General features: G+C 36.8%; 2 protein-coding genes across 2 annotated transcripts; both read right to left on the bottom strand.

Annotated features, from left to right (window-relative positions):
- Positions 1-1,930: 1,930 nt before the first annotated feature.
- LOC119997143 (G-type lectin S-receptor-like serine/threonine-protein kinase At1g34300) lies at positions 1,931-4,899 on the bottom strand. The gene has a single exon (XM_038843976.1). The coding sequence runs from the start codon at positions 4,740-4,742 to the stop codon at positions 2,235-2,237; it is 2,508 nt and encodes an 835-aa protein (XP_038699904.1). The 5' UTR covers positions 4,743-4,899; the 3' UTR covers positions 1,931-2,234.
- Positions 4,900-6,891: 1,992 nt separating this feature from the next.
- Positions 6,892-7,566, bottom strand: LOC119996926 (F-box/kelch-repeat protein At3g06240-like). Its single transcript, XM_038843707.1, has 2 exons — positions 7,159-7,566; positions 6,892-7,044 (listed from the first exon to the last, which is right to left on the bottom strand). The coding sequence occupies exons 1-2, from the start codon at positions 7,564-7,566 to the stop codon at positions 6,892-6,894; spliced, it is 561 nt and encodes a 186-aa protein (XP_038699635.1).
- Positions 7,567-13,519: the final 5,953 nt, after the last annotated feature.

Genomic DNA, 13,519 nt, shown 5'->3' on the forward strand with positions numbered 1-13,519 from the left:
AAAAGCAACCTCTTCTTTTCTTCTACCTCCCTTTCTCTCCAACTCTCACGCCTCTCTTTTTTTTCCACCAAAAAGTCCTCACTTTTTCCTCCCAAAAGCCACAACCTTTTTAAAACCCTATTCCTCTCCCTTTTAAAACAAAACCAAAACCCTTGTCTTTTTCTTAGTTTTTAATCCACATCACATATCTCACTTTTTTCTTTTTTTATTTCTTTTTCATATTATTTTTATTCATTTTATTTCTTTGATATTTTTTAGGGTTGAATTTCTAGGGTTCTGACTTGGATGGATAATTGGGTCAAAATTTCGATACTTATGGACTCATGGGTATAAGAAGTGGCTTTTAAACATTTGTGGGCTCATGGGTTAAACAAAGAAGAGTTTTTGGATTTGGATTTTTATTTTTGTGTTCTTTTCATTTTACTTTCAATTTTTTATTTTTGTTTTTTTATCTAGACGAAATCCGGTTACTACAATACCCCTTGTAGTCTGCTTATTAATACCTCTTGTAAGTAGTTCTATCGACCCACAGTGGTATTACAATCAACTCTCAAAGATATTGGTTAGCATGCATAGAAAAGTTTGCAAGCCCAAAATTTCACTGGGTCGTCACTGTCGGACCACCACCTAGATTCACAAAGTTCGCTGGGTCCTCGTGGAGAGAGAAAATATGGGGAGAGGAAATCTGGAGAGAGGAAGTGCGACTAACCCGTGTGGTTTCTATTGGGTTAAAAGTTGGACTTCATGTGCAGCCATTGAACTGATCCAACGGCTGCAAATGAAGTTCACAAACATGGTTATCTCATGAGGTCCTAAAATGAGATTTTAACTTTTAGGATTTACTTTTAAGGTTCAAAACATTTTTCAAAAATCTGAAAAAAATAATATATTTGTGTTTTGATCGGTTTTACGAACCCAACGATATATTTTTTTGTTCAAAACAAAAATCAAATGCAAATTGAAAAGTATATGAAATGTCTTTTGTTTTATATCCAACGATCCATAATTATCATACACTTTTCATGTTGAATTTGATTTTTTTTTTGAACAAAAAAACAAGTCGTTGGTTTCGTAAGACCGATCAAAATACAAATATATTTTCTCCAAATTTTTTTAAAAAAATTTTGATTCCTAAAAGTTAAGACCTCATTTTAATACCTTACTTTAGGACAAATTTATATATATATTCAATTTGTCTCGAAATACAGGTGTAAATGGAATCAACAAACAACAATACATGTGGACAAACAAGTTGATCCGCCCCTTGTTGCTAAGGCTAAGGGCATTTACAATGGTACAAGTGCTAATGTCCCCAACAAAATTAATCCTGGGTACCATATCTATTACACAAAAAATAAGTCAAAAACATATTATAATACAATCACATCAGCAAAACACATTTTCCAATATAACCACATCAACAAAACACAAATTTCTATACACTTTCTCTTCCCACCCAACATGGAGGCTAATAACATCTCGTTCCTCAATATTATCCACAACAAAACTACACCAAAAATTATCCACAACAAAACTACACCAAAAGACAATATATCAATACATCCATATCAGCAAAACACTTTTCCCAATACAACCACATAAGCAAAACACGTTTCACAATACAATCACATCATCAAAAGACAACATCTTTATTGACCTAATAATTATATACCATTGCAAGTGCCCTTAAGCCCGTGGGGCCAGAGATTGATCAACATTTAATTACTAGATTTATCATTGCCTAATTGTTGGTTGGAACTGGGGAAGGTGCAATCAGGACTTGACTTAGTAAACTGAGATTTATTTTTGGACCATGACCTTTCACCAAACAGCGCAGCATGAGTAGGTTGACCAACCCTCTTTCTGCAACTGAGACTTGGTTTTAGACATGCAATATCTAGCTGTAATGATAACAGAGGTTCTCAAGACGTGTCCCATAATCAACTTGGTCATACTAAGTCAATATTTCTAATGATATAACAAAATTAACAACCTGTTCACTTTCCATGTACAGAGTTTGCAATTACTACATATACATTTCTTGAATGAGTGGAAAATGAATTTACTGTAAAACTTCACTGCTAAACAAAGGCTAATCATGACATATTGATATACTAAGGAATCCAAGTAAGGTATTTTGCTGCATTAAGATTACCTCTTCTTCAAGTCTGCATTATTTGGACAGCAGATACCCCCCAACCCAAAACATTCCTTTTGAGCAGAACGAGCGCGTCTCAAGGTTCCGATCTTAGTAGTGATGAAGATGCCCTCTCCATATTCCTACTTGAAGGTAGAGGGGAAACTCCAGCAGTTTGCACGGATGATGAAGAAGAGGGAGGTGGAACTGAAGCTGCAAAAGTGGAGAAGGCACTGACACTGGTGCTCAGATTGATGCTGTTTCCACTAATAGACCCTTCAGTAATCGATTTTGGCGCTGGTGGTGTCTCAATCTCAGTAATTCCCTCAAGCATTTGGACCACCTTTCCCATCATTGGCCTCTGAGATGGCTGCTCCTGGATGCACCAGAAGCTCACTTGAATGGCCCTCATCACTTGCTCCATATCTACTTCTTGATCTGCAAGCCTTTTGTCAAGGATACTTTTCACATTTCCTTTCTCAAACTCCTCATAAGCCCACAAAGAAAACTTTTTCCGGTTTGTTTCTGCTGACACTTCGAAATTTCTTTTCCCACTCACTACTTCCAGTAAGACCATACCGTAACTATAAATGTCGGATTTTGAAGTTATTGGGAGATTGGCAAGCCATTCTGGTGCCAAATACCCTCTAGTCCCTCTAACACTCGTCAAGGTCCGATGCCTATGATCTTTCGGACTTATGAGCTTAGCAAGACCAAAATCCGATACTTTAGCATTGTAATTCTCATCCAAGAGAATGTTTTCAGGCTTGATATCACAGTGAACAATGCAGTCTCGGCATTCCTCATGAAGATAAGTGATTCCCCTGGCTGTGCCAAGGGCAATGTTAAACCTCTGCTCCCAATGTAATGATTTTCCAGACTCCTCTTCTGTCATGAACAAGAAACTATCAAGTGACCCATTTTTCATGAACTCATAAACTAAAAGCCTGTGTCGACCCTCGGAGCAAAAACCAATCAATCTCACCAAATTCAAATGGTGGGTGCTACTTATGGTTGCAACCTCCATTCTGAACTGTTTCTCACCTTGCTCAATCCCTTCAAGTTGCTTCACTGCAACTACTGTTTTATTTGCAAGAACCCCTCTATAAACTGCTCCAAACCCACCAGCCCCAAGCTTCTCCTTGAACCCCTTAGTGGCTCGCTGCAGCTCCTTATACGAGAACTGCACAGGCGCCCCAGATGCATACTCAAGAAGTGCATATTGCGCTGATAATCCACCGAAATTCGGACTATTTCTACAACACCACCACCACAACCCACCCTCCAAGGCAATCAAACCAAAAAGTGTACCCACAACCACAACAGCAATAACCCAGACACGCAACTTGGTACCGTTGTTATCCCTTGCTGTCTCCAAGCTAGGCGGAGGGTTCGGTTCCACAGGTCCACAAACCTTAACATAAGAAGTACTAGGAAGTGCAGGATTCTGGTACCCACTAACATAATTTGTGGTTTTTGAGTAACACATTCCACTTCCATCAGACAACGAAGTTGAAGCAACACATGGGTCAGTCCCCAAGCAATTAGACCTGCAAGATGAAATCCCCATAAAGAAGGTTTGCGTAGTAGTCTCCGGTGTGTAGGTCAAGAACTTAGTGTGCTCCAAATCCAACATTATAGCTCCTCCAGGACAATCCTTAATTGCCACCTTCAAGTTGCAACCTTTTCTACTATCATTAGGATCGACAGGATCAAAATTCTCACTCGGGCAACCACAAATCGGGTACGAATCATTGTAACTACATATACCCATGTTTCCACAGTACCCAAACACTTGACACTGATCAGCAACAGCTGACCATCTCGATGTTGTAACGCCACTACCTCTAGCAGAGCTATAAATCCTTAAATTCCCATCACTATCTAATCTCAAGAACCTCAATACGTCACTACCTTCTGCATAATCATTACTGAAAGCAAAAGTATACGCACTGGTTAACGTTCGATCGAAGATTGAAAGAATACCTATTGGTTGCAATCCCAAACTCGGAGAAGACAAATTCGAGTTGACTGAAGAATTCAGCCCCTGATTCCAGTACAGAATATTTTCATTCCATCGAAGCGTGAGGTTGCCGGAGCTGAGTAGGCGAAAGGAGTACTGGCCAGATCGCAGGATCCCGTTCACGGTGAAGTTCTGGGAGGGCACGATAGTGTCAGTGGGATTGAGGAAGGAGGACCAAACCGTGACGTTTCCGTTACGTAGGAGGACGAGATTACCGGAATCATCAATTGAGGCGTTGGAAACGCCAAGTCCGGTAGTATTTGATTCCCAAATAGTGGAGCCAGAGCCGTTGACGAGGCGGAGATTACCATCGGAAAGGAATTGGAGAGCAGAACCGGAGTCAACGGTGATGGAGGGCCCACCGGCAGTCCAGATGGGTATCCCACCGGAGTAGGAGACGGCGGCGATGTAGGAGGTGGGAGTGAGCTGTTTGAAGCCGACCGAGAAGGTGTCGGTGGGAGAGGACCAAGTCTGGTTTGGATTAGAGGCGTAGAGGGTGGAGCCTGGTGGTATGTTTGCTTCTGCTGCTGCTATCACATAAATGGCGACGGAGAGGACGATGAGGGGGGACCTGAGTGTCATGTTTTGGTTTGTTTTAACGTGGCTTGGACTTCTCCTCCGACTATACTTGTTGTATTTAAATATTAAATGGTGTTTGGTTTGGGGTTAGTGACGGTGGGGAGGTGGCATAAGAGAGAAGACTTTGACTCATCTTCTTCGAGAAAGCCTGATATTTGTATTCCATATTTCCATGGTCGCTGGTCATGGAGGAAGATACGCTGATTCATTTGAATTTGAATTTGAATTTGAATTTGAATTTTGAATAAGTAATTATTTGTTTTCATGTCCTAAGCTAAAAGTGAAAGTTCACCTAATGGGCTGGACTCAAGCCAGTCTCTGTTCTCTAAGTCTGACCCATGGGCATATAAAACTTGCATACCCCTACTTTGCTCCGTCCCTGTTCCATTAAAGCCTCGGGTTGGGGAAAACCCTTGTCGATCGGGGTAGATCGGATTGGATATGAATTGACATCCCTACCTAGAAGCCTGCTACTTTTTGTTGAGCTCTAAAATTTTTGTTCAAGCTCGTTTGTTAACAAGCTTTTTCATTAGGTTTACTTTTTGCTAATTAACTAATTTCCATGTAAGTTAGTAATAAATTCTACCATAAATTCATTGTAGTTATACAATGTTGTTAATAATATGAAATAAGACCTTGAATACGTATCTTAAATTGTTCATGACCACAAATTAGCAACCTTAACTAGATACTATATATTAGTACTGTACAAAAAAAATTGTGTCAAACCGAACTGACCGATTAATCGATTATTGTTGAACACATGTTAGTGAGGACCGATCAAATAATCAAAAAAATCGAAAAAACAGACAATAATCAACCGATTGGTCAGTTAAATGTAAAAAAAATCGAAAAGACCGACAGAAACCGGCCATAGTCACCCCTACTATATATATATAGTAAGAAATACAAACATAAAAGATATTTGAGACATTAAAGCTTGTCTTCATGCTTATGCCAATTGAAGATTTGATCTATATGATGAAGCGGAGCTTGGATAAGACAATTTAGAATTAAGGGTAAAATGCACAGACAACCCTCGAGTTTTTACACTTTTCTAAATGACCCCTCAGATTTCATTTTTTACAGTCAAGCCCCCTTAACATATTTAAATGCCATTCGTATCCCATACTTCCTTTTCCGTTTGTTGACAAATCACAAATGTATGCGTGCTTAAAATGCACGGGCGCCCCCGGGTTTTAACTCACTACTATCTGACCCATAAATTTTCAGTTTTGACAGTTAACCCCCCACAACAAATCTAATGAAACTGCACCAAATAAAACAAAAGGACTAGCAAGTACACTTGTGCAAGTCTCTCTCAAGTCTCAACTTCTTTGACCATATAGATATAGGACATTCTCCTATATATGTACAATACTTAAAAAGTTCAAATACTAGAGTTTATACGTCGGGAGTTGAATGCATATAAACTGTTCGAAGAAATGTATTTGCACATAGCGTGAGAAAGAGTGAGGAATATGAATGTTATGAGGCTTGGCTCGTTTTCTCCCTTTCAGTCTATGTCCCTTTGATGTACTTGTGATGGCAAAATAACAAGAAATAAACAAAGAGAAGATAAAAATGTTTCAAATTGAGAAGCTACATATTATGGCACTTTTGTTTTTTTGAGAGGAAAGTCTGTATATTATTAATCACGCGACAACAAATCTGTCAATACAGTTTCCTTGAGCGAGATAGGCTCATTTGGAGCACTCCATATAACCGGAGTTGAACAATTCATTTGGAGCAACTCTATATATATCTGGTGAATATGTAATATTTGCTCAGCACTGTTTATCAACAAAAAAAAAAACAAAGTAGTTTGCTCATCTCTGGAGGATTTTAAACTTAGGCTCTGCTCTATAGGTTTTTATTAATTTGAAAATAATTAATAATAAAAAAAATCTAGCACCAAATACATATATTTCACTCTTATTCATGCTTTTGTCTTTCTTCTTTTGCTCTACATATTATGAATTCTTCTACCAATCAATGAAACGTACATCATCATCCTCTCATACACCATGAATTGGAACAAGACTCTCCACATAGTTTACAACTTGCCATCCTCTACCACTTCTTTGGAGGCCATGGAACTGAAAATTTTGAAAGCTGCTAAGTATTGGGGTCATACAAGACCAGCTGCTTATTAGAGACTTCCAAAAACATTCTGCCATTCTTGTAAAATCCATCCTAGGGGCATCTTGACACTTAAAATGGGTCCAATATTCACTTGTTTAACCCAAGACTCCATGACTCCGTGTTCCATCATTACCAAACAATATATTTCTCTGTTGCCTCTCTGGGGGAAAATATAACAGCAGTCAATCCATTAAAGGTGCAAAGTACTGGATGGTAATCAACACAAATAGCAAGTTCATGTGTGTGTTTTTCGCGCATAATCAGCCCAAGCAACCTCATAATCAAGTAGTGAAAACTTCTCAAAGGTTTCAATTGCAAAGTCAAAAGACATGATCGCATGAGAATCTAAGTCATCGACCCACCAATAATAAATTCCATTGTTATGTGTATCAAAAGAATCATTATGAGTAAGACAACCATAAACACTCGGGATTTCTCTCCAAGAATCGCTGTTTAGAGAATACAGCTCAATTCGTTCCACGAACTCCTCCTCGTCAGGGAAATGATTAGTGACAAATTTAAGTACCTTATAATCGTTGGTATTTCGATCAAAACCAAATCCACAATCGTCATAATAGTCAGAATCTGCACCGGGTAGGCGCTCCATGGGGGACAAAGGGGGATGCTTCAATTCTCTGGTACGTGGCTGGATTCCAAGGGACAATCGTCTCCCCAGCGTCATTAATACAAATTAAGCCATTTGCAGGCACCAATTACTTGCGGAACAAATTTAAACTTCTCCACGAATGGTAAGAAAATGTTTTCCGTGTGAGTAAGAATCTCGTTTAACTCCATCATATCTGTTAGAATAAGAGAGGAAGGAGAAACAAAAGTCTTTGTCACCTCGGTCGGCATGATGCTGCACTAGAACACTGGGATTAGTTTGATAATTTTGAAGATGTTTGGCAATAAAATTGAGAGTTTTGAAAAGAGTAAACCATCATTTGCATTGCAATTGGATCGCTTCAGCGATTTCACTGGCAATCTTGTGAGAATATCCGTCACCAAATCTTCTAGGATGTGGGCCATGTAGCTGCCAAAAATCGTGTGACCCCATTGGGTCATGTAATGACAAAACCAGGTTGGACTACCCAAGTTCATGGGCTTAGCCAATACATTAACGTCCACTTTGAGATCCACGTGTTACCTTTGAGGAGTTGTCTAATGACGTTACAGTCACACAAAGCATGTCAGACGCCATGTCTAACACTAATGTCTAATATCCTCTTTGATATTTATTCTACTATAGTCACAGTAACTTTGCCTTAGACAGGAACAATGTTTCGAAGTGTCTTTACTGTATTGGCGCCTGTACGAACAATGTTTAGAAGTGTCTTTACTGTATTGGCGCCTGCACAATGGTCGCACCATAGCGAAGGCGTTGGCACGTCCGAGCGTCAACCCATCATATGATCCTTCCTCATTGGAGGATCATTCAAGCCTGTTCACTACCGACATTCGTGGATGTAACAAGTACAATTCCTCACGTATGACTTTCTACTATACAAATATCTAGGCATTAATTGTCGCCCACAATATTATCCATACCCCAAACGACACGTGTCACAGTCACTTCATATGTTTCTATATCCTTATCCTACTTTTTGTCTGCCAAACCTGACACAACCGAGATACTTGACTTTCGTACTCTTACACCATGCAGTCCTATTCAATAGGACACAAGTGGACGATACAATTCCCGAGGGCAATCCTCACTTTCATATAAATACTCTTCTCCTACCTTAGAGAAGGGGATGGATTTCCAGAACATTACAAGCTAGAAACTAAAACTCTACGAACCTTTACTAAATATACTTAGACAAAACACATAGATCATCGCCGGTTTTCCACCGTCGATCTATACTAACTTGATTGTCGGAGCCTCTACGACCAGCACCCCCAATCCGGTCAAGGAGGCTTCACGGTTGTTCTTGTTGTGACATTTGCAGGAGTCAAAGGTGCAAACGAGCCCCTCGTAGATAAACATTGACTATTCAATGATTATAGAATTTACCCCTACAGGTCATTGGAGGTCTTGTTAGTTTGTTCAAAACCTAAAACATGAACAAAATTGATTATCAGTCTTGTCTGATTTCTTGGTTATATTAAAAAAAATCCTTCAATGCAATGAATGCTACGATCACAAGATTTTGAACTAACAATATTTTTTTCCCTTCAATGTATCAATGCGATGCATGTAAAGAGGTATTTTGCTAATTATGTGCAAATAATAAGCACATTCACGTTAAGGAGTATATATAAGGTAATAAAATCGTTTAATTAATTATAATTATTTGTCAAACTGGGAAGGGAAAAGAGAAAGAAAGATACCGCAGTTGACTGACCCTATTTGATTATTTTCTTGACATATTATTATTTCTTTATCAATGCGATGAATGCAAAGATGTTTGTATATGAGAGAAGACTTTGACTTTTTCTTCTTCCTTCTTCCAGAAAGCCTGATGTTTGTATTCCATGGTCGCTGGTCGTGGAGGATATGATGATTAATTTGAATTTTGAACACAAGAAGTGATAATTTGATTATCATATCCCAAGCCTAAAAGTGAAAGTTTACCTAATGGGCCGGACTCAAGCCAATACTCACAAATCCCGGCCCAAAAAGTCTCTGTCCTCTATGTCCGACCCATGGCCATATAAAAGTATAAAACTTGCATAACCCTACTTTGCTCCGTCATTGTGCCGTTCAAGTCTTGGGTTGGTAAAAACTCGCACAAGTCGAGCCAGATCGCATTAGGTCGGGTATAAATTATCATCCCTGCTTATGATATTTTTGTTGAAGCTCGTTTGTTAAGAAGCTTTTTCATTAGGTTTTCTTTTTGCTAATTAACTGATTTGCATGTACGTTAGTAATAAATTCTATCATAAATTCACTGTAGGTCATGTGGCGTGAAATGCGCAGACAACCCTCGAGTTTTTACACTTTTTCTAATTGACCCCTTAGATTTTTTTTACAGTCAAGTCTCCTCAACATATTTAAATGCCATTCGTGTCCCCTCCGTGATCCCTTTCCGTCTGTTGACAAATCACAAATGGATTCGTGCTCAAAATGCACGGGCAACCCCTTGGTTTTAACTCACTACTATCTGAACCCATCAATTTTCAGTTTTTACAGTTAACCCCCACAACAAATCTAATGAAACTGCACCAAATAAAACAAAAAAGACAATGCTCGCTAGCAAACATACACTTGTGCAAGTCTCAACTTCTTTGACCATATAGGACATTCTCCTATATATGTACAATACTTAAAAGTTCAAATACTAGAGTTTTAAACATCGCGAGACATGATAGCATTAAAAAAAAAGGTAAATAATTTTCGTGCACAAGATTATCGCAGTGGACGAGATCGAAGACATGTAAGATGTGCGTAGATCTTAACTCAACATAATATGTGGAGATACTTTTTTCAAAACTTGAACTTATGACATCTAGGCTGCACCACTGACCCACTGTAACTTTATCACTGAATCACATGTTTGTTTGTACATACTTTCTCTTAGATGGTCAATAAGAAAACCTTTTACTATAAAATAATCTTAAAATCTATGTAATTTGTATGATAATTGTATTTGGACTCAATAAATATGTATATAGTAATACTAACTTGATTATAATTATATTACTATAGTATATATGTATATTGAAAATTTTAATTTTATATTATTTATTAAAATTTAAAATTTTATTGACACTTCCCATGCATTGCGCGGGCTCTCGCCTAGCTATATTTACATGTTGAAACATTTAGAGTTTATACATCACACCACATAACATTAGCCAATCAGAAATAGTTTGCTAATAAATGAAAATCAAAATTTTACGTGATTTGAATGACAACTGTATTTGTACTCTCTAAACATAATAATAATAATAATAATAATAATAATGTGAACTTGATTAACTAAATTATTATCACCATTAAATTTTTTTGACTAAATATAATTTTTTGTCTTTCAACTATACATGTGATTCTATTTTCGTCCCTAAACTACAAAAAATACTCCGTTAGTCCTTAAAGAAGTTCTGGCGTAGGAAAACTAGAATTTCCTAAAATAAGAGCCGTCAATGTGAATAGTGAAGAAAGAAGATATTTGCCGATGTGAAGAATGAAGAAAGAAGAAGAACCGCATATGTGAAGAGTGTAGAAAACCTTAGCCCGTGGGAAGCATTAGTGTGAAAAGTGAAGATAATAATAGTAGGATATATTTGGAATATGACTGAAATAGGTTGGGTAATCCAAGTACTTAGGGGTTACAAATATAAAATGATACTCAAATGATTGTCTCATAAACAATTTCGAAATTTACTTAAAAGGGTCTGGTTAATGAGTGACCTAAAGACAATGGTTAAAGATTCACCACAACATGCCATGTGTGATGAACATTCTCTAACTTAAAAAATAGATTCAAATTTTTTTTTCTTACTCCGAAGTAGCTTTATGTCATTTATCCAATGCCCTGCAGGCCCTGGATAACATTTCCTTTATTTTAAATGCTACATTTATACTATTTAAAATGAGCGTTTGGTAATTGAAGTTGCACATATGTACCTTAAATGGTTTGTCAAACGAACTCTCATAGTTTTGATGTGGGACTCTTCTCGTGGTAGGTCCAATACTCCCCTTCACATAGGAGTCCATATATCCCCAAATATGATCACCTTTTGGAACTCAACATGTGTGACCTACTAAAACATGCCAAGTATAACCGCCTTTGGGCCATTTTTTTCATTATGCGCCTGTTTGGTGAGGCGTCAACCATAGAGGATTCGTTGAGTGGGTGACGCATCACCAAACGATGGCGTCACAAATCCACCGTAAAACAAAAACTCCGATTCTGAGCTTATTTGCAGCGTTTTGGTGGCATATATTTTTTAATCATGGGTCCCACATGTTATAATTATTTAATTTATATAATAATAAATAATTTCTACATTATTTCACTCATCTCTCTATCGCTAATTATTTTTACATTATTTAATTTAAATAATTTTTTTTAAACTTGGGTCCCTCATTTTATATTATACATTATTTAATTTATATAATTATGTTAATTATTAATATTAGAAAAACATAAAATATAGTATTATAGTCTTATTTAAGTAAATTTTTTTAATTATGATATACAAATATTTATAATGTAGATTTAAAAATACTTCACAGCATATTACATAGCTTTTAAGCTCAATTTTTTTTAATAATTTTTCTATTAAAATTCAATCCAACCACTCTACCAAACACACCCCTTAAATAAACCTCAATGACCCTACACCATGTTAGAAATATGGACGGTAGGTACAATCAATAACTACACACAAGTGCTGGATGAATGGTCGATTGTTTACTCAACGGCTATCGCGGATAGGCTTGGCTCCATCCAACTTGTTTATAGAGTCACACTTATCTTATATTTTTGATGTGGGACCCTTTGGATGATAGCTCCAACAAATTAGAATATTTGCAGCAGGTACACAGATCCTTGGAAACTACTAAATCTAGCCCCTCAAGCTACAAAAATGTCCCTAAATTGTATTATTTCCTAGAAATTTTTTGCATGTCCAATTGAAATAAAACAATTTCAAGAATTTACATCTTTGGGTTAATATAATTTTTGACCATTCAAAGATTTTGAATTTTTCATTTTGGTCACTCAATGTTCAAATATTTCAACATGATCATCAAAAATTATGATATGTTTCAACATGGTCATTATTACAATGTGTTTTTTTTTTTTACAATTAATGGAGTTTTGAAAATTACAATTGACGGGTAGGGATGGCAAAAAAAACCGATCCGAGCACTATCCACAGGGTACCCAGTCCGTTTAAAACTCGAAAACCGATCCTATAGATTTTGGAAACGGTTTTGGTTTTTGTTTTCAAACCCGTCATGTTTTAGGGTCGGGTTTGGTTTTTGGTGCCGGGTTTAGGGTACCCGAACCGTTTAATAAAAAGATTCATTATAGTAATAATATTATAAATCATCTATAAAAATATACTACTAGGATATTAAATTATAACATGATAAAGCATATTAAAACATATATATTTATAGAAGCATACTAATAAAACTATAAATTAGACTAATTTGAATTATAAAATCATAATTAATATAAATCATACTCAATATTAATTTATATTAATATAATCTTCAAATAAAAAATAAAAAATTAAAAGTTAAATGGTAAATGGGTACCCGATGATAAACGGTTATGGAACAGTTCCGGTTTTGAAAATTTAAATGGTTTTTTAAATGGTTTTGGAACGTTTTGGTATAGAGTATATTAAATGAAAACGGTTTTGGTATTTTATAAATGGAAGGGTACCCGACCCGTTGCCATCCCTATTGACGGGGATGGGTAAAAGAGCGGGTATTGGGTACAGGAATTAGGTGAAGATTCAAATACACAACGGATGTTTTAGCGAGGACAGGTAAAGATTTGTCTAACATGTACGAATATGGGTAAAGAGGTCCCCGTCCCAAACCCACCCCATTCAGACATCCCTAACCACAAGTGACTATAATAAAACATATTACAACTTTTGATGACCATGTTGAAACATTTAAACATTGAGTGACCAAAATAAATAATCTAAAATCTTTGGGTGACAAAAAG

The sequence above is a fragment of the Tripterygium wilfordii genome, chromosome 4 (assembly GCF_013401445.1).
Source record: "Tripterygium wilfordii isolate XIE 37 chromosome 4, ASM1340144v1, whole genome shotgun sequence".
NCBI lineage: Eukaryota > Viridiplantae > Streptophyta > Magnoliopsida > Celastrales > Celastraceae > Tripterygium > Tripterygium wilfordii.

Coding starts and splice junctions, on each gene's coding strand:
- LOC119996926 (XM_038843707.1), bottom strand. CDS start 7,566: ATGACGCTGGGGAGACGATTGTCCCTTGGAATCCAGCCACGTACCAGA. Junction 7,045..7,158: donor TTTCACTACTTGATTATGAG/GTTGCTTGGGCT, acceptor ATTTTCCCCCAG/AGAGGCAACAGAGAAATATA.
- LOC119997143 (XM_038843976.1), bottom strand. CDS start 4,742: ATGACACTCAGGTCCCCCCTCATCGTCCTCTCCGTCGCCATTTATGTG.